This window comes from Bidens hawaiensis, unplaced genomic scaffold (assembly GCF_021521415.1).
Source record: "Bidens hawaiensis isolate Kalapana, Puna unplaced genomic scaffold, B.hawaiensis_p1.1 tig00001575_1, whole genome shotgun sequence".
Classification (NCBI taxonomy): Eukaryota; Viridiplantae; Streptophyta; class Magnoliopsida; order Asterales; family Asteraceae; genus Bidens; species Bidens hawaiensis.
Window position 1 is genome coordinate 1,746,197 of NW_027491088.1, and position 20,047 is coordinate 1,766,243.

The 20,047-nt window shown below is 35.3% G+C and overlaps 1 protein-coding gene and 1 pseudogene across 2 annotated transcripts; both read left to right on the plus strand.

Annotated features, from left to right (window-relative positions):
- The first annotated feature begins 9,268 nt into the window (after nucleotides 1-9,268).
- LOC143585561 (persulfide dioxygenase ETHE1 homolog, mitochondrial-like) lies at nucleotides 9,269-13,862 on the plus strand (annotated as a pseudogene). Its single transcript, XR_013144561.1, has 9 exons — nucleotides 9,269-9,643; nucleotides 11,900-12,028; nucleotides 12,109-12,211; nucleotides 12,287-12,421; nucleotides 13,109-13,150; nucleotides 13,241-13,300; nucleotides 13,371-13,424; nucleotides 13,532-13,556; nucleotides 13,638-13,862. The product of XR_013144561.1 is annotated as a persulfide dioxygenase ETHE1 homolog, mitochondrial-like (transcript).
- Nucleotides 13,863-15,007: 1,145 nt separating this feature from the next.
- On the plus strand, nucleotides 15,008-18,163 carry LOC143585569 (large ribosomal subunit protein eL20z-like). Its single transcript, XM_077067332.1, has 4 exons — nucleotides 15,008-15,230; nucleotides 15,851-15,938; nucleotides 17,312-17,426; nucleotides 17,972-18,163. The coding sequence occupies exons 1-4, from the start codon at nucleotides 15,008-15,010 to the stop codon at nucleotides 18,014-18,016; spliced, it is 471 nt and encodes a 156-aa protein (XP_076923447.1). The 3' UTR covers nucleotides 18,017-18,163.
- Nucleotides 18,164-20,047: the final 1,884 nt, after the last annotated feature.

Consider the following 20,047-nt stretch of genomic DNA (forward strand, 5'->3'; position numbering starts at 1 on the left):
GCAAGCGTTCGTCCAACTCAGCCTGGAATTCCTTTTGTCGTGCCTCCGCCCATGCCTTAACTTCATCGAGAGTTTGGCGGGGGAGTCTTCGTTTCTCAAGCTGGGTATCAGTGGATCCCAGTAGGCGATCATTTACTGCACTTGCCCCAGCTTGAGTAACTGGGGTAGTGTTCGTAAAATTTACTTCACTTGTCCCGGCTTGGGTAACCGGGGTAGTGTTTGTAAAAACTGTGTTACCGTTATTCACCCCAGTAGCTGGGGTTGTGGTTACCGGAATTTCTCTAACCATCTTTGTAGAAGTTTGAAAAAACTGGAGAAAAATAAAGTTCTAGCTTTATGCACGGATGACGCCAATGAAGAAACACTAACCGGACCCCGGACAGATTACTGATAACCTGGGGGTTAGAGAGATGTTTCCCACGAGGGGTTAGACCCTTGGAAGATGGTTCTTCTGATAACCTGCAAAACAGACACCGTGAGCTCGTCACTGAGAAGGGGGGGTTCCTCCTTGTGACCACCCTCCGGCGTGAGAATCAGACTAGATTGCTCTTTAAATATAAAAGTATATTAAGAGATTGCTAGAGCAGATATCAGGTATAATATGATGATATAAGATAAGATATGATGGTCATACCATTTGTGGTATTTATAGCCGAAGGTAGGTTTCCAAGGAGGTATGGCCGGCTGCAACAGTGTTCCTGTTCCACCAACAGTAGCCTACGCACGTGTCCTGCTGGTAGTTGGTGGGTAGGTAGCGGCTGATAGTGACCAGACCTGCTGTATACTATTCCTTTCCCACCAACTGCCGGCTACGCACGTGGTATGACAAGAGTTGGTGAGTAGGCAGCGGCTAATAGTGACATACAGTGTAGGAGCATGCTGCTCGCCATACTGTTGTCCATAAGCTGTCGTATCTTTAGTCAGATCTTTTTCCCATACCTCGTCAGGTACAGTACAGAAGATCTTCCTGTATCGTACGGACTGGCTTATTTGGGCGGGAGTATTCCCCCTCCCGCCCTTGTGCGGGATAGTTCCCGGCTTCGCTCATTCCTTCAGGTGACACTGAGTGATTGAGAGCTAAGTGCCTTGTGCGTGTAGCCTTGCTGCGCGGGTGGCCTTCCCTAATGGCTTGTATCCGAGGCTGCGGGGACAGGCGGAGTCCTTCACCATTGGGAGGCATTTCCTGCGGGAACAGCTTGCGTACTGTGCGTAAGGACGTCATGTCTCTGAGCATGGTTGGTCCTGCGGATCCAGTTGGTTTCTGCGCAGACGTTCCTGTTTAAGGTGAGTCTTGCGGGTCCAACTGGGCTCTGCTGGGACCTACCTCTTCAGATCGGTTTTTGGACTATTGGGTTGACGAATGAACGATTGAGGGTCATTAAATGTTTTTAAAACCGGACCAGTAATAAATCCGTTGTCTTACTAGTTTTTAGATACTAGAAAAAAAAACATCAATCTAACTGTCTTGATGTTTTTTTTATATTGTTTTTTGAGTTATGACTCTTTTTTAGCTTACTGTTATGGAATTAAATATTAGCTGGTTAAAATAATAAACTGATTTAGATGGAAAGATAGCACCCCCTCTACGCCACAACTTTTACCTTCTTCTATCTGTTAATCGATTTTACAATTGATCTCTTTTCTTCTGCTTTCATCTATACCAATTACATTGTAACTCATCGTGCCTCATAGAAGGTGTCAATATTCTACACACTCGCCGTATGAGCATAGACAAACGTAGATTGAAAGCTACCTTCGATCGATACGAGTGAGATCTACGGATACATAATCTATAAATTTATTTGCCATCATACTCGGCATTTTATACAACAACCTGTATTGAGTAAGATCACTAGATATGATTATCAGTATTGAATAATGATGGGTCGACCTCTGATCATGATTCGGTGGTTCAACCGTCACGCGTAAAAACCATCCGGTTCAAAGTTCAAACGATAACAGTTAAAAAACACTTAACCGAACTAGTGATGTTTTCATTCCATGGTCTAATATGCCCATGAAAAGATTGGTGTCACCAATTAATCTAATAAGATATCCAAGTTTGTAGAAAAGTTTATAACTAAACTCGTGTCATGTTCTAGTGAAAAAGTTAAAAAGTGGAATATGTTAAGTGAATAAGGTTAAAAGAAAAATCTATTTGAATGTTTGATTGGCCTTTCCTGTCGTTGTAAATGAAAATAAAAATAAGGTTATAAAAATTGGTCCATACAATTGGACCCGTCTTGTTTTAACTTTAGATTTATGTATTATAAAAATCAACTCAACAACTAAACTATAACATAGTAACATACTATACTATACAAAATATCTTAGAAGGGCCCTCAAATGCTAATTAAAGAAGATGGCGACGTGTGAAAAGGTCCGTGGAGCTTCAATTGTCGGCAACCCAAATAATGGATGATATATTAACTTTTGTTATTTAAGAAAATTAATAGCATTTGAAATTTGAAGGCATGTTATTATATATTTATGTCATTATAATTTTAAACTAGTTGTTTTAAACACGGGTTAGAGGAGAGACAATGTGGAAACTAGATCGACATCGGTTTGTTACAATATTGGTTCATACCGTATTAAAAACTTACAAAATTGTTTGTGTAACTTAATAAAACTTGAGGGTTACTAGTTTTAAAAAAAATTATATTTACGAGGTTAGGTATGTAACTTGTAACGGCCCTTATTTCATACGACTCAAACTGAGATTTTACAGTAAGTTGAATGTACGAAGTAAAAATGGAGATTCGTATGTTAGGTACACATTGTTTTATGCTAGAAGTATAGGGAATATATAATGAGAAGCATGTGCAATTACAAAATATATAAACAAGTCTCAATGGTCACGAACATTCTTGGTTAAGATGTGGATTTTCAACCCAGCATTTGAGAATATGCCAATGAGTGAATCCACCTTAATATTGTGGATTAAAAATAAGGAACACATGCGAAAACATTACTTAATTCTAAGTTATGATGAAACAGGAAAACGTAAATTAGTATTTTGAACGAAATGGTTTTAACACATATACCGATGAATTTGTGAAACAAATATTGTCGTCGTATTCAGGGTTTATTATTTGAGCAAAATAACTTGAATTGGGATATTAAAACAAAAACAAACACATAATTTTAGAATACTCTTGTATCATTATAAACAAGAAATTGACTTAAATCTCAATCGATTACCTACACAAATAGGCCTATTATAAGAAAATTACCGACAACAGTATTAGTGGTAGAGTGTAGACATGTTTTAATCTTAAATACTTATAAACGAAACATTTAAAATCTATGGTTTCTCTCTACATTATCTTAATCCACTATATTGCTTTATTTGTAAATGAAGGATACTAATGCATTTGATCTGAATTCTCGAGTATGAGTCTCACCAAACCCAAAATGCTCTTAAACGGGTTATAACATCTCATTAAATTAAAAATTATTATCACCAAATATTTGATATGAAAATCCTAATAAATAGGATATACTAAAAATTAATATATGATTTTGTAAAAAAGATATTATTTATAACTAAGAAACAATTTTATAATAATATAATAAGTGGTCGTGGGTCTCACTAAACCCAAATGATTTTTAAGCCGGGTTTTAATACCTCATTTATTTGTGAAACCATTTTATCATTAAATTCTAAGTATATTATTACTTTACTTACAATAAATAAAATTAAAATCCAAAATATCTAAATATTAAAAACAAATAATATAAAACAACCCCTGTAATAAATAAGATAAAAGCTAGTAATATATATAAATGAAACATTTAAAAGCTCTTTGGTTGATCTCTGCATTTTTCTCAAGCCACCAGATTCCATTATTTACGGGTATGGGTCTCACCAAACCCATATATTCCTTAAACAGGTTATAACATCTCATTAAACTAAAAATTACTCTCATCAAATATTTGATATGAAAATTATATAAAATAGGGATATACTAAAAATTAATATATGATTTCTGAAAAAAAAGATATATATTATTTATAATTAAAAAACAATTTTATATTATAAAAAGTAAGCGGGTCATGGGTTTCACCAAACACAAATAACTTTTAAACCGGGTTATAATATCTCATTTTGTGAAACCCTTTCATCATCAAATATTAAGTATATTATTAACTTTTATATAATAAATAAACTTAAAATTATATAAATATTATAAAAGAATAATGTAACACAACCCCTATAATACGGGGGATAAAAACTAGCATTATAAAAGGGATACAAAAGGCCCAACATTAAAATAAAAAAAAACCCAATGGGCATAGGCCTTGGGCGATGATGTTAATCCCAATTAAGGCTGTTCACGAGCCGAGCCGAACCGAGCGAATGGTTGCTCGTTGCTTGGCTCGTTTACAACCGAACCGAACCAAGCGGCTGAAATTCGAACCGAGCGAAAACCGAAACGAGCCAAAATCGAATCGAGCATTTTTCGATCGAACATCGAGCGATTTCGAGCATTATTTATTTATTTTTCACTTTAAAAACTTCAATAAGAAACAAATTTAAATGTTGTAAATAATATATTTTATAAATAAATTAGTAGTTTTTAGACAAACATGTAATATACTGTAATTTTTTATTATAAATAAGCTTAGAGTGAGATATAATGATCATGTAAACAAACTTTTAGTTTTCTAAAAACTTGAATTGAACAATCAATCAATCAATCATGCCCAGTAAAATCCCACCGACAGCAAAGCTATAAGTAGGGTCTGGGGAGGGTGGGATGTAGGCACACCGTACCTCTATCCAAAGGAATAAAGAGGTGGCTTCCAGAGAGACCCTCGGCTCTAAGTACATGTGTATGAAGCAAAATAAAGGAAAATAAAGCAAAATAAAGGAAATCAAAGTTTAACAGTTATATAAAAACTACTACTAATTATAATAATATTAATAATAAGATCACAGTTTAACAGCAATATAAAAGCTAATAATAATTATAATAATAATAATAATATATGTAAGGGAAATACCATTATGGTATGTGGCCTAAATAAGTTAAGTCTAAGCCTTAAGGTATTCAATTCTCTCTAAAAATCCTTAACTTTAATTCTACTTCTCCACGAATTCCTATCCTCAACCATGTCCTCGGAGAGGTTTAGGTCTATCAAATCATGCATAATCCTCTCATCCCAAGTCAATTTCGGTCGTCATCTACCCCTCCTCCCCTCTATAGTAATGTTTTCTACGGATCTAACAGGATTCGTCGTCTGTCTTCTCTTTACATGTCCAAACCATCTCAATCTCCACTCTCTTATCTTGTCTGCTATGTTCGTCACCCCTAATCTCTCGCGAAACACAACGTTTCTTATTCGGTCTAGCCTTGTGTGCCCACACATTCAACGTAGCATTCTCATTTCTGCTACCTCCATCTTCCGCACTTGTGCCTTCTTGATGGCCCAACAATCTGTTCCATATAGCATTGCAGGTCTAACTGCCACCCTATAGAATTTTCCCTTTAGTTTAGTCGGGAAACTCTTGTCGCACAATATACCTGTGGCTGCTTTCCATCTACACCATCCTACCTGAACTCGGTGGGTCACATCACTGTCTAATTCCCCATCGCTCTGTACAAATGATCCTAAATACTTGAACTTCGTTACCTGCGGGACCACCTGCCCTTCAATTGTGATCTGTGCGTCTTCATTGTCGTTTATCCCACCAAAATCACAGTGGAGGTACTCCGTCTTAGATCGGCTAATCTTTAAACCTTTTGTCTCTAAGGTTGTTCGCCACTCCTCAAGCCTCATGTTTAGATCTTGTTTTTTCTCAGCAAGTAACACAATATCGTCTGCGAACATCATGCACCACGGGAGAGTCCCCTGAATCGACTTTGACAACTCATCCAAGACTACTGCAAAAAGAAACGGGCTCAACGCTGACCCCTGGTGAAGAGCTACCTCTACAGGAAAGAAATCAGTATCCCCCACTGGCGCACGGACACTTGTTTCACTCCTGGTATACATATCCATAATTATCTCTATGTATTTCCTGGGCACTCTTCTACCCTCCAAGCACTCCCAGAGCACCTGTCGTGGCACACTGTCGTATGCCTTTTCTAGGTCAATAAACACCATATGTAGATCACGCTTCTTCTCCCTATACTTTTCCATTAATCTTCTTATAAGGTGTATTGCCTCTGTGGTGGAACGCCCCGGCATGAAGCCAAATTGGTTGACCGTAACCTGAGTTTCTCGTCTAAGTCTACCCTCAATCACTCTTTCCCATAGCTTCATAGTATGACTTAGTAATTTGATTCCTCGGTAGTTACCACAACATTGGGCGTCTCCTTTGTTCTTATAGATAGGAACTACAACGCTGCTCCTCCACTGGTCTGGCATCTTACCTGATTTGAGAATACTATTGAACAGAGTAGTTAACCACATGACTCCTTCCTCCCCCAGACACTTCCACACCTCGATGGGTATGTTGTCTGGGCCAACCGCCTTAGACCTTCCCATCCTCCTAAGTGCATCCTTCACCTCTTCTCGTGTGATCCGACGACAGTAGCAGTTATTCGATTGTTGTCGTTGAAATTTTGTGTTGTCATGTTCTTCTTGGAAAGCTGTCCCATTGTTAAAAAGATTGTGGAAGTAGGTTTGCCATCTTAGCTTGATGTCCTGCTCCTTGACCAGTACATGCCCATCTGTATCCTTTATGAACTTCACCGGTCCTAGATCTTGCCTTCTACGCTCCCTGTCTTTGACAATCTTAAACATAGCATGTTCCCCCTCTTTTGTTTCTAGACTTTCATACATCCGTTTAAAGGCCGCCTTCTTTGCTTCCGCCACTGCCTTCTTCGCCTCTATCTTGGCTGTTTTGTAGTTGTCCCTCAATTCCACTCGCTCCTCTTCATTCGTGCACCTCATTAGCTCCCTAAAACATCTTTGTTTGTCCCTTATCTTGTCTTGCACTGCGTCATTCCACCACCAAGACTCCTTATGCCCACTTGTCTTTCCTGTTGTGACCCCGAGAGTCTCCTTTGCTACTTGGATGATCTTTGTCTCCATAGCTTCCCATATATGAGTTGAGTCCCCATTTAGTCGAGCCCGCGTATGCAGCATGAGTTTATCCTTAAACAGTAGGAGATTTTCATCCTTCAAATTTCCCCATCGAATTCTCGGTGTACCTTTCTTCTCTCGAACAGTCACCTTATCTCTGAAGGCTATATCTGTCACTAGTAGTCGATGTTGAGTCACAACTGCCTCCCCAGGTATGACTTTGCAGTCCTTCCACCAACGTCGGTCTCATTGCCTCATCAAAAGGTAGTCAATTTGCGTGTCGCGTCCGCCACTGCTAAAAGTGATTAAATGAGAATCTTGTTTCCTAAAAAAAGAATTTATAATACCTAGGTCATGTGCCACCGCAAACTCTAGAAGATCTGTTCCGGTCTCATTCCTATCACCAAAACCGAAACCCCCATGAACGGCTTGAAAACCATCGTTAGCCTTACCAATGTGTCCATTAAAATCACCTCCTATGCAAATCCTCTCCCCCTAGGTATGCCCCCTACCACTGCGTCTAGGCAATCCCAAAATTCTCTCTTTTCCTGATCCCCTAGGCCTACATGAGGCGCGTAGGCGGAGACTACTGCCACTACTTCCTCTCCTAGTACTAATTTCAACACCATAATCCTGTCATTATGTCTTATCACCTCCACCACACTAGTGTGTATTTCCTTAGCCACTAGAAACCCCACTCCATTCCTAGCTCCATCAGACCCCGAGTACCACAACTTATACCCATTACACTCAGCCCCTCTATGTCCTTTCCACTTAGTCTCCTGGAGGCATGCTATCTGAACCCTACGTCTTTTAAGCACATCTACCAATTCTAGCAACTTACCATTTAATGTTCCTACATTCCAAGAAGCCAAACGCAATATACGCTCCCTATCTTTACTCTTTCCTACACCCCTCGTTTCAGGACATGGTCTCAAGTAATAGTCATGGTTCCTACGCTCTATGGTTGCAACTAATCACACAAACACAAGCAATAGAACACCAAATCAATAATAATAATAATAATAGTAACAAAAACTAATAATAATAATAATAATAATAATAGTGTGTAGCAATAACAATAATAGTCAAGAGATCTTAAAATGAAAATAAACTCCAAAGATCCGGATCACGTATGTTCTAATGATAATAATAATAATAATACTAATAATAATAATAATAGTGAGAAATGAACGAGTATACCGTGAAGATGATGAAGGCAGATACAGCTCAACCGGGAGAACACCGAGATATAACGAATCGAGCTAGATAACCCAACAAGGTGAACCAACAATTCCGGCGACTTTTACGGCGGCCGTGGGTGGTGACGCAGCGGCAGGAGGCGGCGCGACAGCAGATCCGGCAAGCTGTGAGATCGGCGGACAGGAGTGGCAGCACACACCAGTGGTAGCAGCAAACAGATGAATTCCGGTGGCTGCAGCTCGTCGAAAATGGCGGCGGCGCGTCGGAAAAACAAACAGCAGTCGGTGGCAGTAGCGGAATATGAAAAATTTTAAGGGGTAAAAATAATTGTAAGCTTATATTTATGTGTTTTGTCTATATATTTATATATTTGTTCATATATAATTATATATAATATAAATTAAAAATATTCGAGCCGAGCCGAACCGAGCATACCCTTGCTCGTTGCTTGGCTCGTTTACAAACCGAACCGAGCAGAGCGGCTCGTTTTCAATCGAGCGAAAAAATGAGCGACCATTTTTCGAGCAATTTTAAAGCGAGCGGCGAGCGAGTTTGAGCGTCGAGCGGTTTTGACAGCCTAATCCCAATCAAGAGTCTCATTTTACTGGTACAAGGCCCAATTTCCATTCAAATGTTTCAGCCCACTTCTCAAAAGATAGAATGTGTGTGCTCCTTGGCTTTTGCCAAACTGGTTTGGGTCAAAGTCAAACCCATCTTTATATGAAGCCGGTTCGATTCAAACCTGGTTTCAAAGAGAAAAGATCAGGCTTGACCTATTTAAAACCACGGTTACAACCATTTCGGCTTAGGATCAGTTCAACCCGATTACAACCCTGCGGATTAAAATTGGGTTGGACTCCGGTTCCAAACCGGGTTAGAATCATAATAATTCAATGAAATGTCAAAAACAGAAGTTGTAGGTACAAAAGTAAACAATCACTAAACTCAGAGGGCAAAAGTTGCATTCATAATAGACGGAGCAATAATAAAATAACAAAAACACACACCCAATGAAGTAACAATTAGCCAACCGCACATCAACCAATTGTTTATTCGCCAACTAGCAATGAAGATCAAATAACATTACAGTTGGTTTAAATAAATAAATATTATAATTAAAACCGCCTGCCTGCACATAGAATCAGAATCTGTTGTTGATATTATGCTACGATTACGAAGTTTATTGCTCACCAATTACAATTCTCTTCCATTTAAACATCATCATCAATTTCATCCTATCCTATCGTGTTCATCATCAGCATCAGTTCGATCGAAGATGGAATCAAAGTCGTATACAACTCGATCATCGAACAAATTGCTGTTTCGTCAGTTGTTTGAGAAGGAATCGTCGACTTACACGTATCTTCTAGCTGATGCTTCTCATCCAGATAAGCCTGCTCTGGTTCGTACTATTCGATTTTACTGAATTAGGTTTCCTTTTGATTTTGCTAATTTAGGTTAGCTTGTCTTATTGTGAACTTTTTGTAGAATATAGCATCCTAAAGATGAATAGCAATTTTAGTTTGATTAGTTATTAGCTGGCTTTTGTGTATTGAAATTTAACTGAGTTTAAAGAGCGTCGAAGAGAAAATTATTTACCAAATTAGTGTTAGTTCAAAACTATTTAAAAAAAAGTGTTTTTAGGAAGAATAAATTCTTTCTCTCTCCTGCTATCATTTATTAACTTATATTTTATTTTTTTAATACCATAAAACCTATTTGTTACTATTATATATATAATAAAATATTTTTCTACATGAATAATAAAAATTAGTATACAGATCATTGATTCTAATCCAATTAGCATTAACGTAACAATTATTTCAAACCATTTAATGTTCTAATAGATTTTTTCTTTGTTAAAAGCAGTTGTATTTTTAACAATTTAATAATCTAATAGTTTTAATAAATCATTGTGTAGAATTCTATAATGTTACCAAATAAGAGGTTTTTCTACACCATACAACATTTTTATTACTATTATTATAATATATTTCCATATTAAACATGTATATATACACGTAGGGGTGTAAATGAACCAAAGTTTCACCAAATAATTCATTAACAGTTCGACGAGAAGTTCACTTACGTTGATTCGTGTAATAAATTAACGGACATAATTTGAAGCATATGAAAAGCACATGTTTTTTTTTCAAACAATATAAACTACAAGAATAAAAATACTCATGTCATAGATCCCGACATCCAGTGTAGGAAAAAAAAACATAAAAACAAGTTTTCTTTTTCTTTTTTTATATTATTTTTTATAGTTTCACTAGTTTATGGAGATATCTTTGAAATTCATATTCTTGATAAAAAGCTTATAGAAAAAAAATGTATAAGAAAACAAAGATTTCAATCATTTTTCGCTAAACGTTTTTTAAATGAATTTTTTTTTTGTTAAGTTTCTACTTAAATGTTTTTATCATCGCTTATACATACTAATTTGATGCCAATTTTTATTACTTATGTAAAAAAGCCCCAATTGAACAATTTTAAAAGAAATAAAATTAATTGTATTAAAATATATGTTAATTAACGATAACAGGAGAGAGAAAGAAGTTATTATTCTCAAAAACACTCTTTTGGTAAATAGTTTTGAACCAACACCAACTTGGTAAATAATTTTCTCACCGACACTCTTTTGGGAAAAAACTCGAAATTTAACATCCAGTTTTGTATCCATAATTCATAAGCCTATAAACGAACCCGAACTGTTCGGCGGAAGGTTTTTTTATGGTTGTTTATTGAATAAAAATGAGCACGCACAAAATAATTAAACGAACGGACATAAACACGCCTTTTGTTCGTTCATTTATGTTCATGAACGTCCGTTTATTTGCATTCACTTGTTCACTTGTTTATGTTCGTTTAAAATTTAATAAATTCGTAAGTAGTCATATACATATGTATAGTTACCTGGTTACTTCTTATTCAAAAATAAAAAAGATTAAATGATCGTGATCGCCCACTAAATTCTGTAGAACAGTAGAAGTGAAGAAATATGTTTTTTTGTTAGAATCATGATGGATATTTAAATGAATCATTTACATTTAAACCATTCATTTAGATGTATTTTTGGATGAATTGTGATGTATTGGACCTGTATTTGTGTTCATTCAACTAGTTTATGTTCGTTTACGTTCGTAAATTGTTCATTTAGGATTTAATGAACAAACACGAACGAGCACAAACATGCCCATTTACTTAGTGAATGAACACGAAGAAAAATGGTGTTCGATTATACGTTCGTGTCCGGTTAAAGTTAAATGAACAATCACGAACATGCCCCCGTTCGTGTTCGTTCGGTTCGTTTACATGCCTAAGTTGATTCCATATGCTAACCTCACGCAACGTGAAGTACATAAGTCTATAATAGAGGATATATGTTAATGTTAGGCATTCTACTTGAAATTATGCTATTACATTGAGGAACATGAAAGGCTTGATTAAATAACTCAGGAAAGTGTTTGAATCTGATTTCTGTTGATGTGGGTTTTTTTAAAGGTTAATCCGCTTATGTGCCTGAAAGCATATAGATCCACCTAGTTCCCGTTGAATCTTTCAAGAAAGCCAAAGATTGTACAATAAATACTGCTATGATTGTGTTAAGAAGACAATTTATTTGATTTGTTATGTTTTTGATGGAAACTTGCAGTTGGTTGATCCAGTAGATAGGACAGTGGATAGAGATCTTTCTCTTGTAAATGATCTGGGATTGAAACTTGTATACGCTATCAACACACATGTGCATGCAGATCATGTCACTGGGAGTGGGCTGATCAAGGTATAATAAAACAGACTTCACAATGTGTACTCTTTTTTATCAATAACTAAACTTGAACATATATGACATGATCATTGCAGACTAAAGTTCCCGGTGTCTATCATTTCCAAAGCAAGTAAAGCATCAGCTGATATTCTTGTTGAAGCTGGTGACAAGATTCAGTTTGGTGATCTTTATTTGGAGGTATGAAAACTTTAAAATTGAAACTTCAACTAAAATATTTACCAACTAGTTAATTATTATCATGTTTTACTTCAGGTTCGTGCAACACCGGGGCATACAGTAGGCTGTGTTACTTATGTTACTGGTGATGGACCTGATCAGCCTCAACCTAGAATGGCGTTTACTGGCGATGCAGTATTGATACGCGGATGTGGAAGAACGGATTTTCAGGTGCGGGAGTATGACACGGATTTAATAGCAACATAAGTAGGCATGTGAACGAACTGAACATTCAATGAACCATTCTAAACCATTCAACAGGAAGTTTGTTTATGTTGGCTTATTTAATAAACAAACGAACGAACATGAACAAATTTTTTTGTTCATTTTGTTAGTTGAGTGAACATGGACACATGTCTGATCCATTCATTTATGTTCATGAACGTCCGTTTATGTTCGTTCATGTACACTCGTTTTTGGTCATTCATTTACATTCACTTATGTTCGTTAAATTTAGTTCGTCTATGTATTCATTTAATTATTTATGACCCACTGCAATTTAGTTTAGTATTATTAGTTTTTAGACCCAATAGATGTTCAGTCGGTTATGTTCGTTCACCCATGTTCAGTTTTGTTTGTTCCTTTATGTTTGTGAACCGTTTGTTTATACTCATAACAAACGAACATAAACAAACATGAACACACTCATTTACTTAGTGGACGCACACAAACAAGAAAACACCGATAATTTAATTATTCGTGTTCGCTCGTTGTTTGGTTGAAGTTAAACGGACGAACACGAACATGTCCTGTTTGCGTTCGTTCTGTTCATTTACAAGCCTAAACATAACTGGGATAAATTATCGATAATAATTAGTTTGTTTTATTTTTAAATTTTTTATAATATTTGTGTTGCAGGGTGGAAGTTCTAAGCAGCTCTATGAATCAGTCCACTCACAGGTAAAAAAACACAATTTTACCAGTTGAAAGATGAAAGAAATTTTCCCTAAAAATGAAACTGAATTTCTTTTGGTTATATTATATGTCCAGATCTTTACATTGCCAAAGGACACATTCATTTATCCTGCTCATGATTACAAAGGGTTCACGGTTAGTAGATATTTTATTCTATTTTTTAAATACAGAATGCACAGATGCTTACATAACCATTGATTTTTAGGTTAGCACTGTAGGAGAAGAGATGCTCTACAACCCTCGCCTCACGAAAGATGAGGTACCCATACCATAAATTTGTTTTGTGTTCTGCATTCTAATAAAGACTTGTAGATGGAGATTTTGTTTTGTATTCTGCATACTAAACCAACCTTTTATTTATTTCAGGAAACATTCAAAAGCATTATGGAAAGTAAGTAGATGATGGTATTCATATTTATACAAATGCTCAACTTATAACAATATGTCAATTTCTAACCAAATTTCTTAACAGATTTGAAGCTGTCATATCCAAAAATGATAGACGTGGCGGTGCCAGCTAATATGGTCTGCGGGTTGCAAGATTTGGAGTCGAAAGCTGCTTGATTTCAATTATATGGTTCATGTGTGCGAATGTTTCCGTTTATGGAAAAAATGTATGTAAATAAAATGTTTGCAGGATTCGCAAGTGTAACCTACTGTTTACAGATGAATAACTTTACTGGGTGCTTCATGGCTTATTGCTTGCTATGTAGTAGTATTGATACAACATTTAGTCTTGTGTTTGAAAAATAAAACTAAAGTTTATTTGAATGCTTCATTTCGTAGTCTTTATATCTTCTCACAATAGTAACAACAATAGTAACCGATTATAATTCATTAGGTGTTCAAGTGTTATGGTTTTTTTTTTCTTTTGGTATACATTTTTAAAACCAAGTGAGCCAAAAAAAACATATAAAACTAAATTTAAGTAACCATTGGAGTCTACCACACCTTCTGCACCTATGGAGTTATGTACGTGACATGTGTAAGCATAACGTACTCTCTTAAAGTCAACAATCTGAAAAAGTGTCTATGTGCATCAACATGATAACTTGGAGTACCAAAGGAGAATATTGAATCCAAAATGCACAAAGGACATGCTCAGAAGGGATCAAACACAAGTCAAGAATATCAAAAGAAAAAAAAATAAAAAATCTTAGGCGTTTATCCAAAACAAGACAAAGTTTCCAATAACACTCAAGTTATATATATATATATATATATATATATATATATATATTTATATATATAGGTATACATATATATATAGGGTACGTTGACTTTTTCTCTCAGGTATTCCAAAGGGAAAAATCTAGAAGAATTTATATTTTAACGCTACGTGTTGTGGAGGGCTACAAAATGGAATGATTTGTAACATTTGACGCCCAGCCAGCAGAGAAGAGATTTTTATTTTAAAGATGTAATGATTTTTTAGCCATATATATATTACACACACAGAGGTTAATATAATAATATTAAATCAAACAACACTCCGACGACAAAAACTACCCTAAGGTACCGAAATTTTGTATGACTCTGTATGGTGTATACAAAGCATACACATGGTGTCGTATTAGGAGGACCATTTTTGAATTTGATACAAGTGTCTATCTATAGACAAATTTTTTGATAGCAGGCTGTAGTCTCAGTTCTACAACCACGTGTCCACGCCCAATTAGTCAATGACATAGCTGTACAGTATACACAAACAAACAAACAAACAAACAAACAAACAAACAAACAAATTCAACTCATTTTCTGTTATACAAACAAAGATCCAATTCAAAACCCTAATTGAACAATTCATTCAACTTCAATCTCATCATCTCCAATAACAAAACCATGACTGAACCAGAGCAAAACAACAACAATCAACATCACTACCAGCACCATCCAGATCAACCACCGCCAGCAGCAGCAGCAGCTAACCAGTACGGCACATTCCAAGGCGTCCACAACTATCCTCCTCAGCCGGTGATCGGCTTCCCGCAGCCGGTACCACCTCACGGAGCACACGGTGGACCTACGGTCAACGCTTATGTTCACGGCTACCAAACTGTTCCAGGTACTACTAACATATTGCATACAAGTTAAATACTATATGTTCGTGATATTGTGTAGCCTTTAAGTTTAGTTAATTGAGTTGGATTTAGAATATAATATGAAGTATGATTAGTAAGTAGTAACGTTATCTTGCAATGTGGATGATCTGAGTGTTGAATTGGATTAATATTGATGTTTGACTTTTTTTAGTCAAAATTGGAGGTGGTTGTTGATAGATTATGATTGTAAAATTGTAGATCCATGAGATTGACATCAAATTGTTAAGTCTAGATGTATATATTATCTAGCAATGTGGATGATATGAGTGTTGAATTGAATTGATATTGATGTTTGACTTTTTTCAAGTCAAAATTGGAGTTGTTGTTGATGGATTATGATTATAAAATTATAGATCCATGATATTGACATCAAATTGTTAAATCTAGCTGTATAAGTTATCTAGCAATGTGGATGATATGAGTGTTGATTGTTGAATTGAATAGATGTTGATGTTTGACTTTTTTTAGTCAAATTTAGAGGTTGTTGATGGTTGATAATGATCATAATAGCATAGATCCATGAGATTGAAATCCAATTGTCAAATCTAGCTGTATAAAAGCTATGTTGACTTTATTTTGGCAGGTTATGCAATTTCTGAAGGAGTTGCTGAAGGAAGACCTGTGAGGGAACCCCGCCTTCCTTGCTGTGGTATTGGTATTGGATGGTTCCTGTAAGTTTATTCTTGTTACATTAATCACGTAACATATTCATTTTTTAGAACTCTAATCTTGCATCATGTTTTGGTAGTGTCATTCATGTGTTACAAACAAGCATACTTGTGAATTGAAGTTTTATTACATTTTTCATATTAATATGTTATGGTGTAACCTGCCAGAGTTAGATAAAGTTTTCTTTTTTTACTTTTAGTTTACATATTTATTGGTTGCTTTAGAGAGACTTGATAAAAGTTTACTATTTGTAAGATAGGTAGCCAAAGTGGTGTTGAATTCCCACTATCCTGAAATTCCAATATGTTTACTATGCTTGTAATTAGAGGTGGCAAATGGGTTGGGTTGGGTCGGGTCGAACGAGTCATGGGTTGAAATGAGTCATGGGTCAAAACAAGTTTGGGTCAGAACGGGTCAATTAAAAAAAGGGTTGTTTTGGTTTGGGTCGGAATAGGTTAGGGTTGTTTTGGTTTCGAGATTTTTTTTTATGAACGGGAATAATGGCGGAAACATTTTAGTTTTTTAAAAATTTTTGTTTTTTATTTATATTTAAGTTATGATTTTTTTTATTATTTTTTTTGAATTTTTGTTGAGGGGTTTTCTATAAAGATCAAAAACCTCAAAAAAGTATTCAAAAATAATAATAAAAAAATTATAACTCAAAATATAAAGCATAAACAAAAAAAGTAAAAACGCTAAAATGTTTCCTACGTTGACCTTGTTCCATAAAAAAAAAACCCCGAGAATCGAACCGAAAAAACGGACAAAAACGAGTCCCGAATCGACCAAAAAGAAACCAAAACCCAACACGTCACGGGTGAAAACTCGTGTTGGCTTGAAACATGAACCGAACATGTTCCAATCTGAAACCCGTTTCGTGTCGAAACCTGTCTTGTATGAAAACCCGTTCCGATCCGAGACCTGTCACATTTCCTTTGGACGCTAACCCAAATCGACCCAATTCTTTGAACTTGTAAACCCATTTTGACCCAAAAATAAAATGATGGAATTTAAAATGACTCATATTGACCCATTTAGTTAAAACCTTTTACCCAAATCAACTCATTTAATTTTTAAAACAACTCAAATTGACCCATTTGAAAAGGTTTGAATCAAGATTGCCACCCCTACTTGTAATAAGCTTACCCTTTCTTAAGCTTTTTCTTAATTAATGTTTCAAATGCACTTTATACTTTATCTTCTACATGTCACATGTCATATTTTGCTTTTTTAGGAATCAGTTAGTATCTAGTGGGTCTGATTGGTAATAACCACTAAACTCACCTTTTACTAACCTTTAAAAGGAATCACTTTAGTCACTTACTAGTCAATCTGCTTTAATATCTATCTGATTTTTCTAATATTTTTCATAAAGGTTTATTTTGGGCTTCTTCTTTGCTGCAATCCCTTGGTATGTTGGAGCATTCATTTTGCTATGTGCTCAGTATGATATCAGAGAGAAACCTGGATATGTTGCGTGCTTAATCGCTGTAAGATTTCTCGTGTTTTAAGTAGACAAATGTTATTTGATCAAAACATGATTACCTTAATTATCAATTAATTTATGTGCATTTTCAATTATTTTTGTATATTTTTTCAAAAAGAAGTTTTATATACAACATAATAATATTGCTAGAGAAAGAAGAAAATTAATCAATCATTTTTTCATTTTTTAAAAAAAATTTAAAATATAAAAAATGGTTAAAATATAATGTTTATTCATCTTTTCAAACATTATATATAAACAAAATCTGTTTGTTTATAGAACCTATACATGTGTAGGTATATTTCCTTCACATAACCTACACACGTGTAGGTAAACGTTCAAAACTAACAGAAAATCCATATGAACAAAGTAATTTAGTAGGTTTTTATGTAGACTATATTGACATATGTATGTAAGAAGTAAATTATTTTAAATGCATTAAAAATTCCAATTTCTTTGACTGTTTTTTAGTTCCTCAGAAAAGTTAAATGATTAAAGAACCAAACGGTTTCTAGGATATCTAATATGTGACTTGCCAATGCCATGCAGGCTATTATTGGAACAATTGCTGTGATTTTTGGTGTTACAAGTTGATTGCGGATAATTCACCAAGCGTTTAAGGTCAGTTGTGTTTAATTAAGAAGTCTGACCGATGCATATAAGAAATCAATCTAATGGATGGTCCCTTTGTTTTATATTTATATGAAATTTGTTGTATTTATGGTGTGAATTTGTAATGTGGGTCAGTTTTACATGTACGTTTCCTCCTTAGTTGTTAATTGCATTTGCATGCATATAATAACCATGAGTCCTATACAAAGAATCATGTGAGTTTTTCTTATTGTAACTTGTAAGTTTGTCAATTCATATAATGTGTTTCAGTGATAAAAACATTCGAACGGTTTTACTTGGTTTTTATGCCATTGTTACAAAAATAAGCAAATTTAGACAATGCCAACACATTGTACGTTTGAGAAGTGACATTTATCCTAGGGATGAGATCGGTACTGAACCAATACTGGTACTGGAAATACTAATAGCAAGTTTCTGAAAAAGTGGGTATCGAATATTGTAACGAATCTATCGATTGATATTGATACTCATTACAGATATTTCATCTCTATAGGGTATTAGTACCGTAAGCAGTAGCGAAGTTTTGCCCTTTACCGTACAGGTACCAACACTATCTATACTGGATTTTAGATAAATTGAGTAGTAGATACCATAACGGATTAATTAGTATGGTATGGGTACCGGTACGGTGCTCAGTACCAAAGCTCACCCTAATTTAGCCTGGATTTGGTTATGCAGATTATGCTTGGTTTCACGCAAAAAGTTTGGCCTTAGAGTTGGTACGTGGATTAAGCTTTAATTTGATAAATAATAATTATTAGTTAGTCATTCTTTAACATAAACAAAGTGAGAGGAATGTTTTAAAAACATCTTATATATGATGTTAAAATAAAAAAAATGGTGTTAAATGGTAATATTATTGGTTCAAATAAGGTTTATAACAATTGGGAGTGAACCTGTGTAAATTGACCATTAAACGGGTCAGAGGTTGGACTAAAAGACTCAAAGCCAACAAGAGGTGTTAATGTGTTGAACAAATCTAATCACCATATAAAAGTTAATCAGATAATTGGCTAAACTGGCCATTTAGTTGCAAATGAGTCTTATGCTAAAACTTGCCTAATTGAGCTTTGAAGATGTTGAGGACGCCAATCACTTGTAGGAAGAACTCAAGCAATCGAAAGTTCTACGAGCAACAGTGGTTACATGACCTAAGTAGGAGAGCATATGTGAATCCAGTATTTGGTTAGAATATTCATGTGAGATTTTCTCAGATTTTGAGCGTGTGATACATGTTCCTTCGATTTCTCCAAGCAAAGCCCTTCGCATCGCAATGCCTATTGTGTCTGCTTGACCTTTCACCATGGCGTATATGATTGAAAGATAAGTATGGTTATGTGACCTGCGGGTCAGATGTTAATGGAGATCTAACAAAGAGATTTGAAGTAGTCTTGTGTCCTAAGCTCGAACTTGTTAAAAATATAGAACTACAGAACTCACATTGCATTAAAGACTTGAAGTTATGTGTTATTAAAGTAAAATGAAATGAGGTACATGTTTGGGACTAGAGAATGCTCAACTTGTAGTACGTCGAGTAGCCCGCCTACGTACCATACGCTGGTCTAGAAGGCCACACAGCCATATGCCCATTTGGTGCGGGACAATGGGAAGTGTTATCCAATGTTGCGGTATACAATACGTCAGGATGAATTTGTACACGACTACGAGGGGTTGATCAAGATCGAGTCTTGGATTGATCAGCAAACAAACACTTTTGGTAATGATGGCTGTTGGAACATTATTTCAAACTAAGTAGATGTTTTGAGTAATTCTAACGAGGATGGTTAACACTTAACCATTTACAAAATGGTTTAAAGATGCTCAAATTACAATGAGTACATCTTACAAGAGGTTAAAATGTCAAAAATAATATTATGGTCTTTTAAAAGAATACTAATTGGAGCCCCCTTAGGCTTCAAAACTATGAATTAAAAGATGAAACCATAAAGGAGTTTCCACTTTCCAGGGATGATATGAATTATCATGTACATT